The sequence below is a fragment of the Patiria miniata genome, unplaced genomic scaffold (genome assembly GCF_015706575.1).
Source record: "Patiria miniata isolate m_02_andy unplaced genomic scaffold, ASM1570657v1 HiC_scaffold_5, whole genome shotgun sequence".
In the NCBI taxonomy this organism is placed as follows: Eukaryota; Metazoa; Echinodermata; class Asteroidea; order Valvatida; family Asterinidae; genus Patiria; species Patiria miniata.
Genome location: NW_024037072.1, coordinates 17,551,735 through 17,579,709, shown reverse-complemented (window position 1 = coordinate 17,579,709; position 27,975 = coordinate 17,551,735). Strand labels below are relative to the sequence as shown.

At 40.9% G+C, this 27,975-nt stretch overlaps 2 protein-coding genes across 2 annotated transcripts; both read left to right on the top strand.

Moving 5' to 3' along the window:
• On the top strand, positions 1 to 12,548 carry LOC119742163 (kynurenine 3-monooxygenase-like). Its single transcript, XM_038218204.1, has 13 exons — positions 1 to 237; positions 3,534 to 3,603; positions 3,813 to 3,910; positions 5,270 to 5,362; positions 5,597 to 5,645; positions 6,359 to 6,446; positions 6,759 to 6,927; positions 7,185 to 7,442; positions 7,881 to 7,970; positions 8,222 to 8,279; positions 9,036 to 9,118; positions 9,489 to 9,650; positions 11,270 to 12,548. Exons 1-13 carry the CDS (start codon positions 166 to 168, stop codon positions 11,354 to 11,356), a joined length of 1,377 nt encoding a protein of 458 aa, XP_038074132.1. The 5' UTR covers positions 1 to 165; the 3' UTR covers positions 11,357 to 12,548.
• Positions 12,474 to 27,521, top strand: LOC119742162 (synaptotagmin-4-like). The gene is made up of 5 exons (XM_038218203.1): positions 12,474 to 12,555; positions 23,846 to 24,812; positions 25,343 to 25,493; positions 26,381 to 26,591; positions 27,056 to 27,521. The coding sequence occupies exons 1-5, from the start codon at positions 12,543 to 12,545 to the stop codon at positions 27,367 to 27,369; spliced, it is 1,656 nt and encodes a 551-aa protein (XP_038074131.1). The 5' UTR covers positions 12,474 to 12,542; the 3' UTR covers positions 27,370 to 27,521.
• Positions 27,522 to 27,975: the final 454 nt, after the last annotated feature.

The following is a 27,975-nucleotide window of genomic DNA, read 5'->3' as shown; positions in this document are numbered from 1 at the left end:
TTATAATATATAATTTATATCCATCGTTACAAGTCAGTGTCTAGTCATAAATATTGCAACGTTCCCAGAGGGACCTTCATATTTCCTGTAGTGCAAGCCACTTAATATTGTCATTGGCCAGGATCGGGATCTTTACTCTTCGCCAAGGAACAACTTTTCTTCCGAATGACAACTTCGTCATCCAACGAAGCGCCACCGAATTGTGCCCGTCATGTTGCCGTCATCGGAGGCGGGCTGGTAATGTTTTAAATTTGCCCTTAAAACTGAAAACGTTCGTCTGAACTGACTATAAAATAATCTAATAGCTCATTTCATCCGTGGTAGCACTCGAGAATGCAAGTTAATATAGATGGAGCGATTCCATGCCCGAATGATCGAAGCCGAAATTATTAATAATGTTCAATGATGACGGGGGTTACATTTCTAATTTCAGGAGAGTTTACAACTTAATACAAAAATATATAAAGTGAATTATTTTATACTCATACCACTTGTACAGTCCTCGCTGTAACTGCAGTTGACAATCAAAGGTTTGATTTTTCTTATTGTTATTTTGTGCATGTATTATAATTTTTTAAATACTTATTTTACTATTTAAAATCTTAAAGTAAAAATTTCTGCGTATGAACAAACAAAAACCTCATACCATTGTATTAACGCCTAGGCAAATAGGTTAAATAATGCATTAATGAAAACAAACTTGCTTCGTACGAGCCAACACAACTGAACGAGCACAATTTCTTTCTTCTTCATATATTGGAGTGCTGTGGCCTCGTGGTTAAGGGCACTGATTCATGGTTGCGGGTAAAGCTGCAGGTTGTGCGTTCGAGTCCTGGCGGGGTCATGGTGCGTGTGCCCTTGAGCAAGGCACTTTGTCACTCATTGCTTCTCTCCACCCAGTAGTAAATGGGTACCTGTGAGGGCAGAGATGGTTATTGTGATTGAATAAGCTTGCTTGCGCCTAACAGGCAGCATCGAGCTGTATACTCCCTAGGGAGCTGAGATGGTATTTGGAATGTTTCATTGGCCCAATGATCAGGGGTAATAATAATACTGTAAGCGCTGTGATTTAGTTTACCATAGGTTTCTCGGTCAATTTCGGCAAATGAGCAGCCAATTTAATTTTCGTGCGTTCGAATTGAAGCTATTTTGCCTCTCCAGTTGTTACTGCGTTTCAAATTCAGAATTCGGCCATTCAATTTCGTTTTGAGGCATTCAAATTCCTTTAGCACTGTGTTCAATTTAGCATATCGTCATTCTTTTTCGTGACACACAATCATCATTCAATTTAGCAAAGCTGGTTCGACTGGAGATTTTACTGATTTAATTTTTTTCAATTTCGTAAAGAGGCAATCAATTTCGCTTAAAGAGAATTCAAATAAGTACGACTAAAGAAATACGAATAAACAGATAAACTGTACTAGGCAACTGTTTCGTATCTTCACTTTAATTCAGGCAAACCTTGTTTTCTTTATTTATGCTTCCAGTAGACTTTACATGGGGCCAATGAGGTTTTTTCTTCTTCTTTGTTTTCTTCTTCATTCTTTTTTTTTTGGGGGGGGATCTTTATTGGTTAACTGACCAAGACCTAATTTTGTATTGTGTTTGAATGGGGTGTTTCTTTATGTTTTTCCTGGTTTTTTTAATTGTTTATGTTGTTTCTTCCTCAACCATCAATCTGTTGGCGTGCCAGACATCTTGGCATATATGTTTGGGTATGGTTGTACCACTGCATGCACTTCACTTGGGTGATGACATCAACGCTCTGGATGGCTGCTTGTTGAAGGAGATCGCACCTCCACTGCTGCATGTTCATTCCTGCTTGCTGGGCAGCCTGTCTGTCTCCGACACGTTGTTGCCACTCAGGTAACCCAAGGATGCGTTTAACTGCAGCCTTGAATGCAGCGTGTGCCATCTCCGTGCTGTTCAGGAATGGGGAGTAGGGAGGGAGGCGCTTCAGCTGGATCATTGGGTTGGCACCTTTAGGGAGTTGGGCTCGCACGTGAGGCCTCGCATTGTCGTATATGAGGTAAATGGGTTCGTCGTCCGGGAAAACTGCATCACACTCTTGAATTGTGTCCGCAAGAAACTCCTCGAATCTCTCTCGCGTCACAGTTTCGAATGCGATTCGGTGGTGCACCAAGCCTACTTCACTAGAAACAGCGAAGGTGACATTGCAATTTCTCCCTCGTTGTCTGTCGACGACTCGTCTTGCAGCGATCCCTCGTGGAGCTCTACCCTGGGAGCGTCGAGTCCAGACGTTATAACCTGTCTCGTCAATGAAGACTATAGATGTGCCAGAACACCATGCTGCAGGAACCACTCACCATACTGGACGCGTTGATCAAGAACTTCAGGGGAATTTCTTGCATCAGGGACGTCCTCCACTAGTTTCAGTGTAATCATCATCCCATCCAAGGCCCTGGCTATGGTGGCAGTAGAAACCTGGGGCTTCTCTGGCAGATGCTCACTCAAACGAGCCTTCATTTGTTGAAGTGTCAAGACGGGATTAGCGTCAAGGATGCCTTGCAGATGGTTTCGCATGTCATCATCCATCTTGCTGTGGGTTGCTCCTCCTCTTGCCAGCGTCTCTCGCCTTCCAGTCCTCAAATATGTTGCAACAATTGATCTGGCTGTGGACTTGTTGATGTTCAAATTGACCGCAAGCTGAAGGTAGTCTTGCTCGTTTCCCTCGAAGGCCTCAATCAACCTTTCTCGATCTACCTGGGCCACTCTAGCGTAGCGACCACGAGCTGCCATTTCTAGAAATATGCGTGTAAAACTGTAGCGAAAGCTCGTCTTCGAAGTACATCGGCAAAGTGACTCAAGTGCCAAAAAGTGAACCGTATTTATGCCTTCAACATTCTTAAGGAAACAGAAATTTAGCAAAGCGTTTTTTTAGATTGCACAAATTCCAGAAATGACTGCCCCAAAATGAATTTGAATGACTAAACACACGCCTCAAAAAGCTCCTGCGAATTTGAATGCTGCTTTGTTGAATTGTTAAATTGCATGATTATTTTGTTAAATCGAACGACGCAACAGTACATTTGACTGGTCATAAAACGAAATCGAATGACCCTTTTCAGTAGCATTTGATTTCGCGCGAAATAGAATAGCGTAGTGGTTAAATTGGCTGCTCATTTGCCGAAATTGACCGAGAAAACCTATAATAAGAGCGTTCTTAAATGCCGATTATTATATTATTATTATATTTTGGTAAACGTAAGGCAAAGGAAATTGTAAGAAATAAAGCGAACACGGGAGACGCATACAGAACACTGCAAGTAATGTGCACTCGAGGTATTGGCGTCCAAAATACTTTTATTTGATTCTTAGAACTGGTGGTCTGGGAACAGGCGGTATAGAAATCATAGCCGGGCCATGTTCCTTGTGCTATCAATCTGGGACCCTCTTGACGACTTATTTAGCATCGTTTCGCATGCAAAAATAGGTTTAAACACGGTTTGTTTTTATCTTATTATTCTGTTGCTTTTGTCGTCATTGTTATTGATATTTTGATTTGTGTACAGGTGGGGTCTCTGCAGGCCTGTTTTCTTGCCGAGAAAGGTTTTGAAGTAGAGCTCTTTGAAGCGAAAGAAGGTAGAAGGACGGCTGTGATGTTTATTTTCAACCCCGATATATCAACCAATAGAATTGTTATTACATGTACTTTATTTGGTTATGAAAGAGTTCAGGGAGATGGCAACAAGGCTACCTAAACATTTATAAATCATTTCAATGGGGTGCGCATGTGGTCGATCTGTGGATATGTTTGTAAGAAGATGGATGATTTTGTTTCTCGTCTACAGACATTCGCACTCGGAAGTACGCGAGCGGACGCAGCATCAACCTGGGTCTGTCGCACAGAGGTCGCGAGGCATTGAAATTGGTTGGTCTTGAGGACGAGGTACGACCCTTTTAAATCAAATCACATTTATTTCCTCTTCATGACAGAAATGAAAAAGTAATATAAGTACTTAAACATATAAAGGCCACTAGAGGTGGCAAAACCTTAAAAGCATAGCTTGTATCAGGCATGCCATTACACAAAACCCTGGTTTAATATATGAGCATTAATCAACTCTGAAGATTGCATAATGATGGTGACGATTAACATAATTATTTGGATGAGTTGTAGTGCTGTTGCTTTCATGTATTATTAAATAGGCCGTGTCCACTTGGTAGCGAAGATCGCCTGTACCTGTTTAAAGGGAATGTACAGCATTTGCTTTTGCTGCAATTTTCAGAAATAAATGGATTTGGAGGATAAGTATATTATAGCAAATATTGCAACACTGACTTGTTTCACGTTTTGGGTTCGTAGATGCTGGAAAAACCGAGAAAACCAATCATATTCTTGTAGTCTGGCTCCCTGACCCCACTTAAGATAAAACGGAGCAATTTACAGACTTTGGGGAATTGTTAGATCAGAGAATCAGTCTAGCAGGCTTGTAGTCTTTACAGGTGTGTAATCAATTGCAAAGAAAATGCGGACGAACTGAATATGAAAAATTAGGTGCACTTTTTGAAAAAAAAATAGTTTTCTCCAACGCTGGTCGGCCGACCAGCGTTGGAAAAATACAGTTTTTCTTGAAAATATCAGCACACCAGGTGCCACAACTTTACAGGATGGTTTAGACTGTCTTTCCTTAACAATCCAGAAAGATATTTCGTGATAATTTGATCATTTGGGTTTTTGATGTTTGCAAATGTTGTATCTTCCCTTTAACAGGCGGTATGATCTGCAGAATCCAGATAATTACATGGTGTATAGAAATATTTAAATTCTAAAGTCTGACTTCACGCTCATTTTGTGATGACAGGCCTCTTAAGTGCTTTTCTGGTTGAACGCACGCTATACTAAACGATGTACCAGCCTACTGACGCTGGTTGGTCGCAACACTGGTTGACCAGTAGCCGCGGGCATCGTATTAAGGGCGTTTGTGATAATGTCCAACCATGATGGTTGGAAATTGGTAGTGTAATTTAAGCACACGGGCGCAACATACATAGGTACACGTCACCATTTAACACGTAGTGAACTAGTGCTCCGTTCACTGAAATTGTTACAGGATGATCTTGCAGCGCCCGAAGAGACAATCATAAATTAAACCGTACATTAAAAAAGGCATCTTTCACTTGGAATAGCTATAGGCCTCGCTTTTCAGGTTCAACCGTGAATTTCTTCCAACATATAGTCACATTCTATAGTTCTAGTCATATTGCCGATGTCACAAAGATTTAATTATGCTCAAAATACATACAGGTAATACGAAACGGCGCGGTGCCTATGCATGGGAGAATGATCCACAGTCTGTCGGGAAAGACATCCGCCCAAGCATACGGTAAAAAGGGACAGGTGTGTATATATATTCCGGGTTTTTCATCGAATGTTTTGTTGAGAAAAATAAGAACTAATCAACCAAAAATGTAGGCCTAGTGTGGGCGCTATACAATCGCCACCTCAGGGCAGAACACGAAAATTCACACACGTGCCCAGTTTGATATTGTTCACAAATAACAGAAATTAACCCCCCAAGAAAAAAAAATATATATGCCATCTTTTTTCATGACATGTTATCTCCAACTTTAGAATGTTTTGTCGATGGACAGGCGTCGGCTGAACGAAACTCTATTAACAGGTTAGTTTGACAACAATTCGTTATTGCAATACATTACAATAATATATCCCTTTGTAACTGCTTAAAAAACCTATTCAAGTCATTTCTGGTCTAGTTTGCCAGTTCTTTAAATTCTTTATATCGGATGACGCAATACGCATTATTTTTGATTTATTCCGGAGTATTTGAATTCAGCTATAGCGGAAAAGAATGAGTTAATTTTTGGTCTCCCGGTTACATCACAACAAAGGCATTAATGGAGTAAGCCTCTACTGTGAACCATTCGGCTCATGCTAGTGGTTTTAGTATAACATACATGGGGAACATGTATACAATGTAAATCCACCACAGACTCAAATTGCACTCCATGTAGGAAAAGCAAGAAGGCATCAAGTGAAATACTTGATCAGTAATTTAATATACCGACCCCAAAATCTTCAAACCCTTGTTACAGATGTTATGCAATACTAATTCACCCAACAAGTGGTGCGAATTAACCTTAATTACCTTAATTATTGGGAAAATAAGGTTTAAGTGAAGTTGCACCTGGTTAAGATTTGATCAATATTGGAAAGACGTTGATGAACAGTTTTCTTTCCTTTTTAATTGAGGGTTTACTCGTAGGTCACACCTCCCATATGAGGAGAGTGTATAACTATAAGGCTCAATTACAAAGTTATGTATAGGAAATTGCATGGATTCTTTTTTTTTTCTTCAATAATTGTCATCCCAAGCTGCTGAGAGTTACCCAAACGTCAAAACCCATTTCCGCCACAAACTGGTCCAGGCGGAGCTCGACAAAGGAACGATCGTCATTTTAGAGTGAGTATTAAACCAAACAAATGCCCGATTTCAAAATGAAGAAACTGTGGTTTTTTTTTTGCTTTTATGTTTTACTACCAAGAAAAACTTTCTCCATTTAAACCGCTGTTATTACCGGATTTTTGTTCATGTATTATTTATTTCCTTCGTTTTTCTTCACTTCGAAGTTATCAATTACCTTCATCGTAAGTGAATAATTACCGCCAGACAGCCTTACTTGCCTAGTTGGTTCAAACTTATCAATGCGCTCACTTTGCACTTTACGAAATTCACCAATTTATGTCACTTCTCCGTTGCCTTTCCTGTCACCAGCCGAAATACTGACCGTGAGTTCACGCTTCGCCCGGACCTGATAGTCGGCTGTGACGGTGTTAACTCGGCTATGCGTGCTGCACTGTTCGAGTACGGACTCATCAACTACAGCCAGGAATACCTAACCCATGGCTACATGGAACTACACATACCGGCAAAGGATGGCAAGGTAAGAGGCGGGATTATGGTAGCTTGTCCTTGCAATGGGAGAGGCACGTTCCTTTCATAATTTGGTCATGGGCGCACGATAAGGCCATTTGTGGACCATCTTTATTCGGGTTTAAAAAGCGTTAAGTGACGTACGGAAGAGAACTTCGTGCTGAAAGTTGGCATCACGTTACCACAAAAAATCACATGAGACATGGTCACATGAGACATGGTCCATAGGAGCAAAGATTGTCAGTGCCCAACTTTCTCTTTTTGCAGTTTGCGATGGAGGCGAACTACCTGCACGTCTGGCCGCGTGAACCGTTCACGATGATCGCCACGCCTAACCCGGACGGCACCTTCAACTGCGCGCTGTTCTTGCCCTTGGAGGAATTCGCAGATATCAAGATCAGGGGACGCCAAGTCTGCTTAGAGTTCTTTCGGGAGCATTTTCCCGACGCAGTCACCCTCATTGGGGAACAGGAATTAACGGAGTCCTTCATTGCCAACAGGGCTTGCAAATTGATGTCCATCAAGGTCAGAAAAAAATGCAATAAAAGATAATTATAACAACCCTCACAGCAAAACAAAAGCCAACAAAACATTTTGTAGATGTGGCGCATAGCATTTTGAGCAGATCAGGCCATTCAATTTGAGCGAATGTTGGAGGTGTTACGTGACCAGTTCGGAGATTCAAACAGACGATTAATGACGCAATTTAAAGTGCTCCATTGTGATACATATATATTTCTACTTTTTGCACCTAGAAAAGGACACCCCATTCGCTCCAACATATGGCCTGTTTCAAATGCTTCACTTCGCAACATGGCTTTATGCAAACTGTTTTCCGGCCGGTTCCGCGGACCGCCACACATATCTCAGAATTCATTTTGTTGATTCCTGTTTTTACTTTGAATTCTATTTTACAAACATGTTAATGTCAATGAAATTTCTCCGTGCTTTTCGATTCTGTAGTGTTCACCTTACCACTACAAGGACAAAGCCGTTATTATCGGGGATGCAGCCCATGCTATGGTGCCTTTCTACGGTCAAGGGATGAACTGTGTAAGCTACCTGAATTCCTACAAGTTCTGAAACAACACTAATGCAACAAATTATTTCATCATTCAGGGTATATTGCAAGCTAAGGTCTACTAACGTCAGTTTGGGCTAACTTTTTTTTCTGCATCGAAATGTACTTTATTCAACTACTACCAAAGATAAATTCACTAGGTGTAACAAGAAACTCCTGCGAAGAGTGCTTTGCCTGAGGTAAACCTTGATGATCTTTTTATCGTTGTTTCATTTTGACACAGGGGTTCGAAGACTGCATCGTTTTCAGCGAGGCTCTGGATAAATTTGACGGTGATCTTGGTTAGAAATGTTCTCTTATCCACCGCTATGTTGATTGCTGGCACCCATCTGTTAAGTAAACAGGAATCTCAATCGTTGTGTCACAGAACACCTTAAGAAATGGGTGTAAACCTGCTGCCCGCAGTGATATCCCTTTTTATGTGGCTTCTGACAGAAGGCAAAATGCTAAGATCTTAGTTTGAAATATCACTGTGTAGTGTTGAAACAAAGCTTTGAAACTGAATAACCCTGAAGGGGCCGGGTTATTTTGACCATCTCACAGCCGGGGGCCATCGAGATATCGGCCATCGAGTGCCGAAAAATTATGGAACTATGTGCATGCATAGAACAACTTAGGCCTAATATGAACTTACCCAAGAAATTTCATGACTATAGGTCAATGAGGGTTTTGGAATTATGGCTAATTAATTATTTATATGCACCAATGTTAATTCTGCTTTGTGTACACTACATGGGGAGATTCACTGCGCGTAGCGCCGAACAAAAACTCGCTGCGCGGCAACCCGATGTCGGAATTTTATGTTTTTGGTATCAAAAGATGTCGGGACATTTTTTTCAAGGGTATAGCGGAAAAGTTGAGGGGCGGGACGGATTCCGCCCCGGCCCTTTTAGGGTTAAACTATGATGTCCGTGAGGGTTTTTGAAATAAAATTCAAAATGAGCTGCAAGTAGACGAAACCTAACGATCATCTTTGTGCTATAGCAAATCTGGTTTTTGTAAAAGTCAAATTCTGTATTGTGTACGTCTCTACACAGCCAAGGTGCTCCCAGCATTCAGTGAGTACCGGAGTCCCGATGCACAAGCCATGTGCGATCTGAACCTGTACAACTTCAAAGAGGTCAGTACGTTGTGCCCAGCGCTAATTTTGCTTTGGTATTTGTTACGACTAAGTCACTTCGTCAAAACGCTGACGCCATTATCACACTAGTAAGTAATATAATAATAAAAACCCAGTAAGTAATTTCAGTAATTAATAGTTTTGAAAAGCCGTTCGATGAACTCACTGGCGGTGGTTATAGAACCAAAATTATATTTCCGATATAATGCGCGATGGTAGTGAGATAAGTGCACGTTGTACTAGTGAACCTCAATAACTAAAAGTAATTTTCGGAATGATGGAATGGAGGTGATTGTGAGGGGATGCCCCGTTTTGGTGTTGCAGTAGATGCACTAATGAAGGTAGTTGTGATGGAAATTCATGTCCGTAGATGCGATCTCTGGTCAACTCGCGATGGTTCCTGTTCAGGAAGTATCTGGATTGGTTCCTGCAATGGCTGTTTCCTAAGAGACATATCCCATTGTATACCATGGTGACCTTCAGCCGAATCAGATACGGGGAAGTTGTCAGGCGTTGGAAACGCCAAACCAAGGTGAGTGTAAGTGTTGGCTCCTATCAAAACCCATTTCACACGGTAGTCCTCCATAAACCTTTATGATGCTGCCACAATTTCAATCATGTTCTTTGTATCCAATAACAGTACGAAATGATATTTTTTGTGCAAAAGGGAACCTGACTAAATTACCTTCCAGTCTCGCTTTGGTTACGTTGATTTAAATGGGAAAAATATCAAGACGGCCGCAACATGACAATGGTCTATTGAAACAGGTTGGCGCAGCGGCACTCTGCTCACCTTCCACCGCTGTGACCCGGGTTCGAATCCCGCATGGGCCAACATGTGGATTGGGTATTCAGTCCCTACCTGATTTTGTTTTCCCCAGTGGAGTGTCATTTCTCCCACCACTAAAACCTTAGTTTGCTTCCTCGTCTTCTGCCAAGGGATCCCGATGGAAATAAGTTGAAAACGCTTTCTCAGGCTACCCACGTCAATTTCAGCACTGAATCGCCATCACCACAATTAACAAGTGCGAGGTTCCACTTGTACAGCAAGGGCAAGCGCGGATCCAGAAGGGGGGGGGGGTGTTTGGGGGCTGAACCCCCCTTGCTCTGACACAAACAAATTGTAACATTTACAGTAATAATAATCAGCTATATGTCCGCCTGTCCGCAACAATCATACATAAAACAAATCTGACGGGTCTGAACCCACCCTGCGAAAATTCCTGGATCCGCCCCTGAAGGGGTGCATTCCACTCAAGCAAACGTTAGCGCAAACTTATAGGCCCTTGCGAATCGCAAACTCAAAGTATATAGAAAGAAAATTTTTGCGAAATCTGTTTTCTGAATGGCGGCGATCAGTGCTACAAGTGTCATTGTATGGATAGCAGCTTCTCAAATCCTCAAAATAGTAACTGGGAATGGAACTGAAATTTCGCCAGCAATACAATAATTTGATATCCTCTTGTGAAGGTTTGGTATTGGGGACTTTTAAAGAAGAAAGCAACAAATATCAGCTCTAAAAACTCTGCTTGTGAAAGACAGCCATCTTGAAAAAAAAAACCAGATGAGAGCGACTCAGAAAGATCGTTTGCCGTTTTATGGCAAATGTTCGCCAACGGCCCAACGTTAGTTACAAAGTTGGTCTTGTTTGCGTGAACATTGCCTATACGTTGTGGAACGCAACCACGAACTCCTCAAGAACTCCTCTTTCGATCTGGCTGTGCTCCACCATACGACCCATGTCTTATCATATGAATGCTGCCTAAGGCGCCTTTACATGCCTTCGACTCGACCACGTTGCGGCTGCGTCCTTCGCAATTCAGCTTCTGCTTGAGGACGATTATACCCCATGTTAGCAGAATTTACGTAAGTGGAACGCAACCCAGAACTCATTAATAGGCGTCGTTGCTATATTGGTTTCCAAGCTATGGAGTGAGTGCAACATTTCAAATGGCCAAAGCTGATAGAACACAGCGTCTCTTTCAATCCAGCCATTCTCAAGGGTTCATGGGATCCGCATGGGGACGTATGAGGGCGCAACAAAGGATTGCCAGTGCTCATGTTATGCAATGCTCTAAAATACGTATAAGGTACAATATTCAGTAAGTTACTTAATGTGCTTGATTCTTTTCTTGATTTCATCTATAATAGATCGTCAACTGGACATTGTTTGGAATGGCCTGTCTGTCCGTAGTTGTAACTGGAATTTTCATCAGAAGGTTTGTCAACCTTGAATAAATTTTACAAAAATAAACAGCTGGCTGGTATAAAGCACAGGCTAAGACTTACGACAGAAATGAAAGTAATTTACATTATTTGGGGTGAAGGTGATGATAGTTTAACGATATTAAAAAAAACAAATCTGTAATAATTGCAAACAATACGAAATGAAGGAAAGCTATAAAATGTCACAGGTAACTTTGTTGTTTATATCAGCATATTAGTGTCTTACAGCTTGAATAATCCCTTTACGTTCATTGTTCGTTAACGATCATTCCCCAGAATCACGGGTGATTTAAATTATTGTTAGACTTTTAAATGGAAGAGAGAATTGAAATTGTTAGGTCTTTGTACAATTGTAGAATTAGTAAGTTTCTTTATGGACGATGGTAATTGCGGCAAGGTGTGAACGTTCGTTGTTTCCAATAGCCTCCAATTTCCAAAAGTCATTTAAAAAAACGTTTCTTAGTTCTAAAAACTGAAATTCTAATTTGATTGAATTCTAATTACTTAGTTCTCTGTAAACGTATCTCGTCTTAAAATTGTTTACGCGTGAGATATGCCTATGTATTATTAATATTTCCTGTCACACTATATTCCTTTTGTTAGTTCACATGCTGCTGCATGAACCTTTGTGTTTAAGTAAACAAGCGTCTGTCGATTATGATTGACAAATCTAACGGCAAAACAAGTGTTTGTTTTGCCAGATAACCTAAGCCCCTTGGTGGTTACCCATTGTGGATCCGTCGCACTGTGCAGTAGGCGTACACTTTGTACTGAATTCCACATAGTGCAGTCAGAGTACACATTTGGTCCTTTTCACGCTTGATTTTTGGTATGCTGATTATAACATTTCGATTAAAACAACTGAATGCATGTCACTTCCTCATATTGGAAGGAAAACGTTTTGACTTATCTGTAAAAATGCTTGCTTGTATCTTCTACATCGCCTGATCTCTTAATTCCGGTACTTCCCTGTATCCCGGTCCAAGGTGCAACTGGGCATTAATGCTAAACCGGATTCGGCAAATTACATAGGCTATATGTATTTGCTTTGTTGTGTATTTCGAGCAAATTGGCGGGGCCCAAATAAAGGAGAAAGGAGCTTAGAAATTCCTTTGACAGTAACTTCTTTGGAAGAAGGATCAATGGAATGACGAGGACAAACTTTTGACGTGAAAGAAAATCACAAGAATAGGACATTATGGCTACGTCGGGTGAGTCGGTTATTTCATATTTATTAAAGCTATTCCTAGTGTTATGTTATCGGAAAATCTTAACCCTATAGTCCGTGCAGAAAACAGTGGTTGTTTCAAAATCCGACAACTTTTGTCGAAACATAATTGACGTCTGCAATTAACGCTCCAACAGGTGCAAACACGAGACCATAAAGGGTACCTGTAATGTACGTTATTTGATGCAATCCTTGAAAATGCACCTTTGCGCCCCATTTAACATTATTTTCAATTAACATTTGCCATTTAAAGGCCATTTTTTGGTGCCTTTTTGGTGTTTATGCTAATGCTCACTGTAACAGCTATTGCAGCACAACAATTTGCCAGAATTTGCTGTCGTATATTTCTTTTTTTTGTGGCGGTTGTTTTCAGAAGGCTTACATGGCATTAAGCCAATATGCAAAGTTTTCTCAGAAACGTTTTTAATGAGCAAAGTTTGGGCTCACAATTTGAACTGAAAACCCCTTAACTGAGCATAGTCATCCTGACATGACATCACAGCAACAGCGCCCTCATTTGTCAGGAGAATCATGGAGTTTTTAAAAAAAATGTTTAAAGAAGTGCACTTTTCAATAAAATTAACCAAAAAGGGATGTCAAATAGTTTTCGTACATTTAAGAGAGGAAAGTGGTACAGTAATATTCCCATGCAAGAAAAATTCAAGTCATGAGTCCTTTAAAGTAAACTGGGATTAGGATTACGAAAATCTACCAATTCTAAAATACCTGGACGTCACACGACCTATATATTGAACATATTTTGAAAAGAAATTCCACAATTATAAACCAGAATATCTGTCTTAAACACTGAACACATTTACAGAAAAATACTTTTTAAAACCTTCTTTCAAAAGCTGCAACTGGCATTTAACATACAGGAATAATTCAACTTCTTCTCTTATCTTACATTGCACACCAGCCAGAATTGATGACCTATACCTTGACAAAATATACAAATAATACACATAACTTTGTTATTTTCAGCACTTCAGTATTTTCAGTATCGTTGTCAACATTTAGCGTTCATAGTTTATGCAGTGTCATGTTCAAAGTGAAACTAATATTTCAACACTTAGTTCAGAACAAGACTGTCTTTGCATTGACAGGTCGAGTGCCAGATGCATTTTAATTTCTCTCAGGTGATGACTCATCAGCTTAATGTATCCGTATGGGGTAACTATTACATCCCATTCCTTCATCACCATCATCAATGATACACCGAATCTCTTTTCAATTCTCGATTTCTGTTGATTGAAGTTCACTAACAACGAAGTACAGCATTAACGCACGCTCGTCGATACAACGACCAAAAGTCGATCGAAAGTCCGAAAGCAAGTTAACGCACTCAGTCTTCGTGTTGAGATAATATCTTAATATTAATCAAAAGCACTATTTGTCATGTCTTTTAGCAAACAGTCAGCGGAGAGATAAGCACGCGTAAATGTAAAACAGCATCAGGCGCGTGTCGTGTGGATGGACTCACAAATTATGTCTTTGTTTTGACAATATGGACCTGAAAATTAGTGGAAAAGGGAGAGACAATGCTCTGAATACAATAGCAGTACACATGTAAACTACTTTTTTTCCACAAAGCTCTTTTTTTTAAAGTAGTATTATTAAGTCTAAATTGGAAGCGAGAACATTTGTTACGTCGCATCCAGGTTTTTGGGTCGAGGTGGGAGAATTATGGGTATTTTTCTCTGTTCTGAAAGTGATATATTTGCGTTCTGTCACGTCCGTTTGAAAACGAATGGAAACCAGGCTTCAAGTAATAGCTAATTTGTATAACAGTTATCAATATTTCATTTTAGTGAAATACTAAATAGTTACCTAGGCTTACCCAGTGAGTATTTGTCAAATGACGGCGGCATACTTATTGATCGTCGGTAAGATATGCTTAAAAACAAGCCTGCATTTCCGATTCATCGTTGCCCTTTGCAATACTTTGTTTACTTGTAAATAACACTAAACTACAGGGTGGTGCGAAAAGACGGAAACCCACATTTGACAGCAATTTTCTCCTACTTTTTGAGCATATTTCAAAACTCAATTTAATGATATTAGTATATTGACCGTTAAACATAAGTGACGACAAAATGATTGCAAATGCATATTTTGTCTCTGAGATATATGGTAGTTTAAAATGTCATGTGCCGAACCTGTTTGTCCACGGACGGCTTCATTTCATATTCTTGACTGAGCCCCGGAGATTGATTTGAAGACACAAACAAAACCCCACAATAATAGACTTACACGAGGACAACAGTGATTTTGGTGACTTGTATTCAAATTAGCATAGTAACAGTATTCATGCGATTTTTAAAAGATTTTTTTCACCACGTATGGTTGAGCTTTAATTCATTTCATTGTATAAAAAAGTTCAAATAAGTTCAGTAAGTAGGTAGATGTGCGTTTCCTTCTATTGCACCACGTGACCCTGTATTTACGCTCCACTAATACAATTCAGTTTAATAGCTCTCTTTCTCAATAAAAACGTGTCCTTTTCTTTAAAAAGTAATGTACGTACTGCAGACAACCGTTTCTGCATATTTGTTATTTATTCTACCCAGGACCAGACATGTATTTTTGATCACATTTTCATTTCTGGTATTTGTGCAAGACTACTACCCAAAAAACAATACCTTCATTTAGGTTTGGTTTTTAGGGGTTTGTTCATTTAATGGTCTATAAGATCGTCGACAACTATCTCGAAATCATTTGTTAATCACTGTTACATTGAAGGTAAACGTTATGTGTGTGTGACGTCTTCAGAATTTCAGGGAATGGGTTACCCCTGAACACCCCCACCCCTCGTTTGAAAGAAAAGCCGCGGACACTTATTGTCCAGAAAAAAACCATGAACACGAACACGAACACGAAAGAACGAAGACAAAACCAAAGCATGATGGGGTTAAAAAAAACCACCTCTGTCGTGGAGTAAAGTAAGAATATCATTTGGTAAGTAATCAATCCACCGATCCCGGTCACATTTTTATCTTCATAACGTCCTTAAAGCAAGTAGCTGAGTTGGTAAACTAATTTCTTGGTTAACCCTTCCAGTCTGGTAAGCTTTGTTTGGCTCGTCTTGCCAGTTCCTTCCATCGCTTGCAACGGAGGAACTTGCTGAGCAGCATGATAAAAGCAAAGCGAAACTCCCGGCTGCGGAAAGCGTACGTTATGGGGTTCATAGCGGAATTGGCGAAGAGAACGTGGAAAGATATGAGCTCATAAATGAAGAGATCGCTCACTGGAAATACAGCATCGGCTAAGGTGACAATGGAGGCAGGCGTAACTGCCACGAGAAACGTTCCGAATACAATAGCCAGAGTTTTAGCAGCTTTGAGATCGCGAGTAAGGGATCGCTCACCCCGTTGATTGAAAACCCTGTTTTCGGCAGCAATGCGCCTGTTATGCTGTCTCGCCACGAGGTAAATCCTTAGGTACATGTATACCATGAGGGTGATAGGAATAACAGAAATACCAACCATCACAACCAATCGGTAACTGAATACGTGAATGAAGAGCAGATCACAGTAGTCTAAACTGTACGAATTAACGCGGTTCCAACCCAAACACGGCAATATACTTAAAAATATACAAGATGTCCATGGCGCCAAAATGAACAAGGCTACTTTACGGGATGTCATCTTCTGGTTGTACTTCAGAGGTTTGGTAATGGCCAGAAAACGATCATAAGTAACTACGCTAATTTGAGTCAGCGACACAGAAAAGGAAACAGTGTTCATGATACTGCCAGCCATACACACCCAGGGGGACACGGTGGGGATCAGCCCCAGTGCAAGGAGCGCGTCCAGCGGCAGACAGATGAACGCAACAAAGAGATCTGCCACTGCGAGACTCGCTAGAAACATGTTGGTTGGAGTCCGCAGACGTGGGTAGGTAGCTATGGAAACGATGACCAGCGTGTTACCAAAGGTGATGGCTAGAAACAGGAATCCGTCGATCACCAGAAAGTGCATACGCTGGCTGGGTGTGACAGAGCAACATGCATCAAGCGGTGCCAATGTTGTGTTTGCCATCACGAGTAAATCTGAAAACGAGACGAAAATATGTTTCCAAACGACTTTGCCAAAAAGCAGCTTTTTATAGTACTTGCCCTTGAGGAGAACGACCAAGGGGACATTCAGCTTGCCTCATTTTTTTGAGGGAGCACGGGGGAGCCAAAGGCTTCGGAGATGGGGTACCCCATTTACGCCCTTGATAGCGACTATAGCTTGATTTTCATGTCTAAGAGAAAATATCTCAAAATGTTTTGCGTTGAAAAACCGTCTTTTAAAAATCTGAAGAAAAAAAAGAAGAAGACAATTGTGATAGATGTTGCATTACTGAGGGCGGAAATCTCAGTTAAAATGTCTTAATCATTGCCAATGTCAAGTCGAGGAGAAGGTGTTCTTAATTCTCATGTCTTCTGAACTAAAAACGACTAACGAAATTCTGCACAAATAATATTTTCCGATGTTTGACTGAAGTTTTATGAATACATAAAAAACTTCGGGAAGGAATATAACTTGATTTGGCCGGTCCAAATTGAGCCTGTCTAATAAGATACGTTTCGCACCAAGTCTACATCCAAGATCTTTTTTCTTCGTGTACTTTTAACGACTACTGAAGAACACATTGCAATTGCTAAATTCTGTTTAAAAAACGAACACATTTTTTTCATCAGCTATTTACGTAAACTCGTACCTGTATCTTGACGGAAGACATCACAGCTTACGTTAGATGGTTGAAGTCTGCACAATCAACACCATCACGTAATCAGATTTGAACCAGGAACATCTGCTATAAACATTGTTACTAAAAACCTCAGGTTTTCACAAAATTGAGACAGGTAAAGCTTTCATCATCCGTCTGTAGACTGGGGTTTGCCGTGTAGACGTGCCGTGTCTCACTAATGTTGGTCCCTTTAGCTGATTGGATATCTGACGTGAGTAGGCGTTACCCCGTTTAAAGCACCGTCGCGTACAGGGGATGATTTTACAATGATCTGAATGAAACATCCATCTCTCGATCACAGTAATGATCGATGTTCACAAAAATTAATATTACACAACGGAAATGGCATCCAATTAAAAACGGGCTGAGGATGTAGCCTAAACCGCACTGAAATAAAATCTGCGCAGATTTTTATCGGTGACAATTTGTATACGGTGTGAATGTTCATATGCTTTCGGTATGGTACTTTATATAGCTTTCGGTATGGTACTTTATTTACAAGAGATGCTACATATCAGGACAGATGTGTATACCATCAGTCCGTATCGGACCTGCCCGGTAAACCCAAAGAAATGAATCAATGATGAACCGGCGTCCGCGGAACGATGCTGAAATTAAGAGGGGACCAGTATAATACAAACCTCTATTATGGGAATTTAGCTGCAAGTTTAATGCGCTGTCTTCATGTTGTCATGATATCTTATTCATAAATACCAAGGAAAGTTTGCCCATATCGATTTGTCGAAAGCCCGTCACATGCCCGGTCTTAAACGTTCGATAAAACACCGGCTGGCTAGTCTTAAACACTTTTCCAGTGTCACATGAAATTTGGACTCCTATGAAATCTGGTCCTTTTAAACGTTTTATTGGTTGAAAGTTCACAATCCTCGGTTAGGCGTGCGCATTACTACCAATGTGTCAGTGTTTCATAGTCCTAAATTCATACTACACCGGCACAGATGCGTTCTGCTTCACCTCATGCAGTACGCACAACACGCGCGCCAATCTGCATATAAGGAATTGTTTACCACTAATCGATAGAGGCATACCGGTAGACCATAACATAGCTAGAGGGGTGTTTAAAAAGACATGAAGTAAACTTGTTGAACAAAATAGTTGGACATTTCTGGTTTTTGACTTGTTTTGACTGTTGTGACCGAAAAGGTATTTATGAATGGGAATATATATGTGCGTGGCCGGTTTTAAACACTGTGTTTAAGATCGATTTGGAGTCTGGACGCTGATTATCAGCGTCATCATCGTGGCTTTAATCTGGACGACAATATAAGAAAAATTGGGACGGCGAAAATGGATTATAAATTATCACTTACGGCGTCCAGACTCGAAACCGGCCAAACACACATTATTTTATTCCCTTATTAATAATCTAAGGCACAATTAGTTGTCAGTATTCCCAACGGCCATATAATAGTACGTACTTATCTTCCTATCGACGCCATTTGAATGTAATACGTGTGAATTGTCAATGAACAAGCGTGTGGACTATAACACACCTAAATCGGCAAGCACATAAAAATGGTAAAGAAAATTCTCGAAGTGCTTTAATAAAACAGGAAAATGTCAACAGCGTGACGACAACATTGCGCACAACGGGCACCATGCTTGACCTTGCCTTCGCCGTTGTAAATAGGAATGGCATTATTTGTCACTTCTGCTGCCTAACCTGAATTTCGGTAAATTCATGTGTAAATATCTAAAAAAAAAAAAAATACTTCCACGTTGTTTAGTACATGTTTTACTTAATTACCTCAATATTCATTCATATAATACTAAAAGTGTTTCAAAGAAAAATATGTAGGCTACGTTTGTTCTAATAGAACTTTAATGTTGAAAAATAACCCTGTGCGGTGTGGTATTTGCTTCTAGAATTGGAATAGCCTGAGTGACCCAATTAAAACATCCTGAACTTTATTAATTCGTAAAAAAAAACACCTATAAGACTCAATTGCTCAACTCGTATTTATAACGTTTCGTAAATGCCTAATGTTACAGCTGCTTGTTATGTTCTTATACTTGTCCTTGTGTTTTGTCTCAATCGATCATGAGTATTGTAATTGTCTTTCCATAGGTCAGGGGACATAAGCTATTTGCTTCACCATATGCCTATAAAGTTGTTAAATTATGTATTTTGCTGATTCATATACTAAGTAGATTCATTTTTTTCGTTCTATAGCGGCCTGCGTTTACTTATAAGATTAATTTTTTAGTACTATGCAAGAAACAACGTTGAAGAAATTTTTAGCAGTTGAAATTGAATTGAATTACGTCAAGGTGCCTCTTCGTCCAAGGCACTACAGGTGGGTTTATGTACAATGGTAAATAATTGCGCGCTGAATACACAGTACGCACATGCAGCGGAGGCGACGTCTTTTAAAAGTGGACATGGAGAAAAAAACAATACAACTAATAATTGTGTAGTGAATTGAGCAAGTGTTATAATAAGCATCATATAGTATGATTTTATCATGTACCAGCAAGTATAGGAAATCCAAAAGCTGATGGGGGCAGTATCGAAACGGGGGGGGGGGGAGTTGGGGGCAGAGCGGCAGAGTGCAAAGGGCTACAAAATAGGGACGGCGTAAATGGATGAAAATTCAAAATCGCGACGAAAATTATATTTTACAAAGGGCAAACAAAATCTACTAGCTAGCTCTACGCAATACGCAACTCGATCGCCACTGAAAATGTCACTGACACTGCAAACCTCAATTCAGTTCTAAAACGGCCCATTTCCTCAAAGGCTAAGCTGGCTTTCCTACTCAATAACGAATTTGTTTACGTAGTATCTAATGACATAAACTTGCACACATTTCAGACAACCCCTTCTGTAAAACGGAGGGGGCATGTCCTTTCGATCAATTTCTCTTTGCCGCCACATGTATATTGATTCGGGTGTTTGTACAAGACCCCGACAAATATATTTAATGTATTAAGAAAACTATTCCAGTTTTTGATATTTTTAATTATTTTTAAATAAGATATCGGACACCTGTCTACATCTTTGATTTTTTTCCCGAAAATAAAGGTCAATAATGTTATCAGGCCCAAAGTCACCTAAAATGAAAAGAAAAGCAAAAAAAAAAAAAAATGCAAAACAAACCGATAAATCTACAGGATACTACCCGCCACTAAGAAATTTGTTATGTAACATGTGATAAGATATGAAGTAACAATAAACAAATGTCAGTTATTTCCAAATATTAGTTATTCCGATATTTGCAATATGGTGGACCGACATCTATATAATACTGCTTCTATTGAGTACATTGTACAGACTCATATGTTGCCATTTATTATTGTCTTCGAATGGTATTGATTTGATATTGAAGCAATGAACAGAAATGATAATATGTACCTGTCAATTCATTAAAAGCAAACGTACAGGTGTAAAAAAAGTTGTGTAGAACGTTTCTGTACCCCGTATTTATTTGAAAACAAATTGAGTTCGACACGTTTGATGGTATATTTCGTGAATTTTTTTTCTCCCCTTGTGTTCAATCGTGAGGCCAAATCACATCGAACAGAAATGCTTCGCCTGATGAAACTACCACATTTTTTTTTGCCGCTCCAATGTCGAACATAAATGAATTTGAATTAGACACGCTAGAAGCTCGACCTTAAGGGAACATCTAAAACACGGCGTTCCCTTGAATGCATATTAAAACCCTTTTGACTATAATGTAGGCCTAAGTAGGCTAAAACCGGCATACCGAAATATTGCCAAATCCCACTTTTGGGGAAAAGATAAGTTAAGATAAGACTAAGACTCGGGTAATTGTTTCTATAGTATCAATCCTCCGATTACAATTGTCTGAGACAATTGTCTCTATAACATTTTAAGGCAAGTTAATGATCAGAGTCGGCAAAATGATTGTCTGGTTAACCCCTCCAATCTGTCTCGTGCGCTAAGCTTTGGTTTGCTCGTCTTGCCAATTCCTTCCATCGCTTGCAACGGAGGAATTTGCTGAGAAGTTTGATGAAGGCAAAGCGAAACTCCCGGCTACGGAAAGCGTACGTTATGGGGTTTATAGCCGAATTAGCAAAGAGAATGTGGAAACATATGAGCTCATAAATGAAGAGATCGCTCACTGGAAAAATAACATCAGCTAAGCTGACAATGGAGGCAGGAGTTACTGCCAATAGAAACGTTCCGAATACTATAGCCAGAGTTTTAGCTGTTTTTAGGTCGCGAGAAAGGGATCGCTGACCCCGTTGATTGAAAACCCTGTTTTCGGCAGCAATTCGCCTGTTATGCTGTCTAGCTATCAGGAAAATCCTGAGGTACATGAATGCCATGAGGTTGATAGGAATAAATGCAATAATTACAATTCCTGAGAATCGGTAACTGAATACTTGAATGAAGAGCAGATCACAGTAATTTAAATTGTAGGAATCGATGCGGTTCCAGCCCCAAAACGGCAACAGGCTAAACAGTACACTAGAAGTCCACGACGCCAAGACGAACAGTGCAACCTTACGGGATGTCATCTTCTGGTTGTACTTCAGAGGTTTGGTAATGGCCAGAAAACGATCATAGACCACCACGGTGATCTGAGTCAGTGATACAGAAATGGCAATGCTGTTCATCATACTGCCGGCGACACACACCCAGGGGGACACGGTGGGGATCAGTCCCTGTGCAAGTAGCGCGTCGACTGGCAGACAGAAGAACGCAACAAAGAGATCGGCCACTGCGAGACTCGCTAGGAACATGTTGGTTGGAGTCCGCAGACGTCGGTAGGTAGCTATGGAAACGATGACCAGCGTGTTACCAAAGGTGATGGCCAGAAACAGGACTCCGTCGATCATCAAAAACAGCACACGCTCGGTGGGTGTGACAGTAATGTGCGGTTTGCTCAGTATTGGTTCCGTTAAATTCTCCATAACGGCATTTGAAAAGAACTGCATGAAGCGGAACACCTTCAATGAAGTAAGACTGATATACGATTGTCTCTGAGCAGTTATGTTACAAGATAAACGAGTTATCCCACTTTCGTCCAGATGGAATCCATGTACGTAAAAAAAATACTCCGTCACAAAGTAGGCCTATAGCGATATCTTTTCCTCTAGGATTCTACTACCGGTACTATATATCTCGATGATTTGGAATATACATCACATGACCCAGTAGAATGCTTTGTTTCTCCCGTAGCGTCAAACACTAATGCTTCTTTTTTTACTGCAGCATTGCATCGGATGTTAAATGAAGCACCAATACCTCCATGCTGTCGTAGTTGCAAATGCAGAAAAGTGTGTATAATGCCGTATCGAGCTTGAGTGGTGCCTTCAAATTGAGACTTTGTCGCTATGTTTCATTGTAGAAATGTACGTTTCAACGCTGCTTGCTCCAACGAGCCAATCCACTCGAATCCACCTGTTTTTATACTCTCGCACTGGCAGCCAAAAAAAAAAAAACCACGAAAATAGCCTGTGACGATTGGTGGGAAAAGGAACATACGCTAACCTGATATATGTTTGTTTGCTAATTGGGGACCTGGTTATCGACCACTATCGACCAAGTTCATAAAGTGTGAAATTATTTAATAGGCCAAAAAAAAAGCCGACGTCATTTTCCCCATGCATTATTTTGTTATTCTTGCCATATGCAGATCAATAATGCCCTTGAAGTTTAATTGACTCTAAGTAAGCGTTCGAACCAGAAATTGAAAACCCAGGATGCAAGCCTTATTGAGCCTAAGTACATGACCGCAACAGATAAACGTAAAAAGTCAATTACGTCAAACCCAAGTACACTGTCAAGGACATTTTACTTAATACTACTAATTTCATTCTTTCAAACAGAGAAAAAACATTGTACAAGTTAAACACTGCACTTTCTCAATGAGCGCGAGCGGGTTTTTTTTGTACCACCAAAACACTGGTATACTAGGTAACTGTGTTATTAGACCTTCCTAAGAAATAATAATAAATCATGAATGCCAGTTTTCCGCAAGTTTCAGTGACGCCAACGAAGAATAGACAAACATTGATATTTTATTCTAACAAGAATACAGAAAATCAACAGACGGACAGCTCACAATACTGTCTCACTTTGTTGTTTGGTTAAATACGATTACGCTTTCTTTAAGATCATAGAATATTTATATCGTTGTGCGAATTGATTTTTTATTCAAAGAATTATTTTTTAATCATTGGGGGGCGAGCGAGCGTTTGTTTGGTCTTCTCAGCAGGGGCAATCAATAACGTTCTGTCCTTCGACTTGTAGATGTGATATTTCTCCCTTGGCAATACGTATAATAAAAAAATTACATGAACGAAATCGTGCTTTAGAAAATGTGGAATTAAAGGAATTAAATGAACAAAATTGAGTACGACTGTTTGTTTATATTGGACAACAGGATTGTTGTCGGTTGAACGATTGTGTGCCACCTCTTGTGTTGAAAATGAGTTCTTTAATCACTATCATCTGAGCATGCATGGTAAAAAAAAAGGTCCTTGAAACAAACCTGCATTTTGTGCATGTACTAACTGATGTTGTTTGTGCTTACTCACAGGTGTGGTTGTCGTTCTTGGTGTCCTGTGTGGAGTGTTTGTCATCATCCTCATCTTGGTGGCGGTTTTCATCTGCCGCAGGATCCTAAGAAGGAGGAAAAAATTAAAGCTAAGGGATGAGATGGAGATCAATCGCCTTCTTGTAGATGAGATCATGTCCAACGGCGATTTCACGGGAGCATCAGCAATAGCTGAGACCATCATACTACCGGCACAGCAGGAGGTTGTGGATCGGGGAGATTGTGGCGGGGGAGTCAGAGATGGTATCCTGAGTCACGAAGCGCACCAAGAGGTATCTGCCTGTCTGACGACAGACGAATTAAGTACTCCACCGTCAACGCCATCTCATAAGGTTAGCATCAAGCAGAGATTGTACAGGAAGCGGACAAAGTCTATTGCGAGTGGAAGCGGTGATGCCTCGTTGCTAGCACCTTCAATGAAACCACCCACTTCGATCAACCAGCCCCTTCGCGTACGGTCCAAATCTATGAACAACTTGATGCTTTTTTCAACACCAAACAATCCAGGGTTGATTCGCTTTGGGAGCCACCTCTCACTAGATGACGAATCAGACAGCTCGGAGGTCTTTTCATATTCGATCTCGGCGCCACCATCGCCGGCAACTCGATCCGAAGCCGAGGAGACAGGAGAGGACACACAGCAAGGAGAAGACCGGAAGCGTCGCAAGTCCAGCAAGGGAAGCAAATCGCCAGTCCGGATTAGACTGGAGTACAGCATCTACTATTCCTCGGCAGAGTCTACTCTTGTCATTTCCATGAAGGGAGTCACGGGCATACCGAATAAGTACGGCCCTACTTGTGCGTCATTTGTGCGGGTGTACCTCTCACCGAAGACCAGTAGAGGTTACCTTCAGACATGCACTGTGCGGAGAACCCTGGAGCCCATGTACAACGACCAGCTGCAGTTCAGGAAAATCTCATTGGAGGAGGTATGGGTGAAAAGTCTAAGGTGAGTGTGTTATCAAAAGGTTTTTGGAAAGCATTGTTTGCGGAAGCATTGTTTCCTTATACCTTTCTACATCATGTGCTTTGTATAATGTTCATCTGTACATGTATTGCTTTCCTATAGAGGACATACACACAAGGACAAAGGGAGAACAAACGATCCTTTCAGTCCTTGAGCGTTGTTTTTTGTTTTGTTAAAACGGTCCTCGATCAAACTGTTATACTGCTTACTATGGAAGAGTGTAATTTTACAGGGACAAAGGGAAACACAAAGCATCGTCCTCGGGCGTATAGAAATTCACGAGTGTCTGCACACTAAGTACCTGGTGGTGTTTACCGTATATACATGCTGCGAAACAATGATTGCCAAACCATCGAAATAAATGGCGTTCTCGCTGAAAAAGTTCAACAATCAAACAGCCAGAGATTATTAATTTTCGACATTCTCGATGACCGTAAAACACAAGACGGCCATTCAATAGAGGAAAAAACCTACTTTTTCAACGGCTGAAATCGATATTATATCTTTGTAAGGTTCAAGTTGTACGTGAAGGGACAATGGGGAGGCCACCACGAAAGCCTCGCCGAGGCATCTAGGCACTGTGCGACGTTGATTCGGGAGGCAGATGAGGTTTATGAGATCTCTGAGGTACTAAAGCTTAAACGAAGCAAATGGATGCAAAGGGTAAGTAAAGAAATGATGAAATTTGAAATGAAAAGCTGATACCTGTTTCAGGTTGGCGTTCCGGGGTCGCGCCGAACCAAATAGCAAGGGGTGACTCGTTAGGGAACTTGAGTAGTTTATCAAATGTTTTCTATTCTGAGTCCTGTCGAAGTTGGTACTGTTCTGTATTCATTTTGACCATTGGTATTTTTTTCCCCGTGATGTCAGACCAATTTCCTTATTTTCCCTTGGAGCAGTTGCGGGGGTTTCAGCACCGTAACTATAGGGATTGGGGCCTACTGCAAGCTGTTTCTTTACCGCCTTGACCTAATTATTAATTTAGGTCAAGCGCTTGCATAAACCTTGGAATAAGCTCAATATATCATAATCTGTCTGTGCGCGTTTTTTAAGCAATAGTGATGCTTTGCTCGTCTTAAAATCCCTTCACGGGATCCAACCCAAAAATACCAGTGTTTTCTTTAAGTCGTACGTTGATTGGGAGTCTTAACTGAGGGTCATGTCTGTCTTGTTGAAATTCCATTATGCACTGTTATACATACGAGGCCCCTCAAACATTAACACAAACCCAGTTGAATGAGTCGATCTTCTCAACTACAATATCTGCTATGTGAAGAAGGCTTTACAGTGTTTATGTACCGTTCCATGAAAGCAAAGCGTATCAGGAAAGCAGATTTTGGCCAAGCAGTGAGAGCGAGGTGAGAGCACTCATCTCACTGGTCACGGTACGCTATTACCACTTTTAAACACTGAGGAATCACCTATCACTATAGTAAAGTACCTCTCATACGCATCCATATCTCATCTTTCCACCGCTGCTGGCGTACATTCGCACGAACCCCCAAACGTCAAGAAGATAATTTGAACTTTTCCGGTGTCTTTTTTTACAGTCTCATACAGTACCAGCGCTGCAGCTCACAGAACCACACCCTCCTGTAGACGACATACATCCCGCGTCGAAGCTTCAGACCCCTCAAGGTCTCGGGGACTTGTTCGTCTCCATTCAGTATCAGTACACGGCAAGTCGATTCAAGGTGATGGTACGGAAAGCTGACCACTTGAGTACGGGGATCAATTTACTCGGCACGCCGTCAAGTGTTGGTACGTGAACTCATTGTTTAAAATAATGTTCAATACATTGATGCTTATACCTTTTTTTTAGTCTGTACTTTGCATAAAATAATTGTACATTTTAATTAATGAAAAACCTTCCCCAGCTTTTGTGAAGGTAATCACATGCAGAATCACAAATAATAATATTTGCATAAATGACTGAACAAACTCAAGGATACACTGGCTTCATGAAAGAGTTTTCTTAAACTTGATACTTGAGAGGATGAAGTTAGATTGAGAATACAAACTCTGCTACCGGTCATAAGTGGTACGAATGCCAGAGGCAGTCGGGCAACTGTTACAGTTAATGACCTCGCAGTCGTCCGGCATTAGATCTATAAAGATGAAGTTACCAAAAGTCTTCGTCTTTTCCTTCCGATTCATTTCTCGCTGCATAAATGAAATTCGTGTAGAGAATTTGGATAGTTTACACGTTATGTTCTTCTTTTCAGCGCACTATATAGGAGTGAATCTACTTCGCAAAGAGCAGGCAGTCGTTCAGTCAGAGACAACGCGCTCCCTCGCTGGTTCCCAGCCCACGTGGAACCAGCCTTTTCTGCTGCATCTCAGCCCTAGCCGGGAGCTGACCGACTACTGCATAGAGTTTTTGCTGATGAGGGTCAGGTTCCACTCTGGCGGCCGGGTACCGATTGGGCGCATGATGGTCGGCCCCAAGGTGGAGGGCACTGGCGGGTTACACTGGGACGAGGTTATGTTACCAAGACTGACTGAAGTTACGAGGTGGCACACTTTTCAACCAATCTAAGCCGTTCATTTTACCAATCATGACTGAATTTTGCATAATGTTCCACTATGACTGGCTGAAATTATGAGACGCCTTTGAGTGTAAAAAATAATATTAAGGGAGCTGCGACATCCTTTTTGGGGGGAAGGTTCACTTAAAGGGCCTGTCACATTATATGCGCTCTCATAGGAGACCTTACGGCGACCAATTTTTTTTCATAAATTTAACAATCGCAGCGAAGACGCAATAAAATGACAGCTTTCTGTCTCAAAGAAGCTCAAGGTACGCTCATACTGTGCTCTTCCCGCGCTTACGATGCGTTCAACTCGCTCTCTATGCGCCCCTGTCAAGCCCAATTACTCGATCTAGTCGCTGCCGCTGCGCTGTCACTGCGCCCACACTACGCTCTGCTCGCTGTTGATACGTCCTAGTAGCTCGCGTCGCGCTCTCTATTCGACCAAAATACGCTCATTTGACGTCACTTGCACTGTATAAATACCACGACAAAACGGCCAATACAAAGTCCAGTTTAAAAAAATTATTCTACAAGTTCATCGCAGTCGAGTTACTTTCTCATGAAGACTACGTGCGTCGACTGCTTTGCGCCTAAGCTGCCTCAATGCCATT

Excerpts from the sequence above, each read along its gene's own strand:
- LOC119742163 (XM_038218204.1), top strand. The coding sequence starts at position 166 with ATGACAACTTCGTCATCCAACGAAGCGCCACCGAATTGTGCCCGTCAT. Across the intron at positions 6,447-6,758 it reads GGAACGATCGTCATTTTAGA|CCGAAATACTGACCGTGAGT; the intron begins GTGAGTATTAAA and ends TCCTGTCACCAG. Across the intron at positions 9,651-11,269 it reads GTTGGAAACGCCAAACCAAG|ATCGTCAACTGGACATTGTT; the intron begins GTGAGTGTAAGT and ends CATCTATAATAG.
- LOC119742162 (XM_038218203.1), top strand. Across the intron at positions 25,494-26,380 it reads GAAGCAAATGGATGCAAAGG|TCTCATACAGTACCAGCGCT; the intron begins GTAAGTAAAGAA and ends CTTTTTTTACAG. Across the intron at positions 26,592-27,055 it reads CGGCACGCCGTCAAGTGTTG|CGCACTATATAGGAGTGAAT; the intron begins GTACGTGAACTC and ends TCTTCTTTTCAG.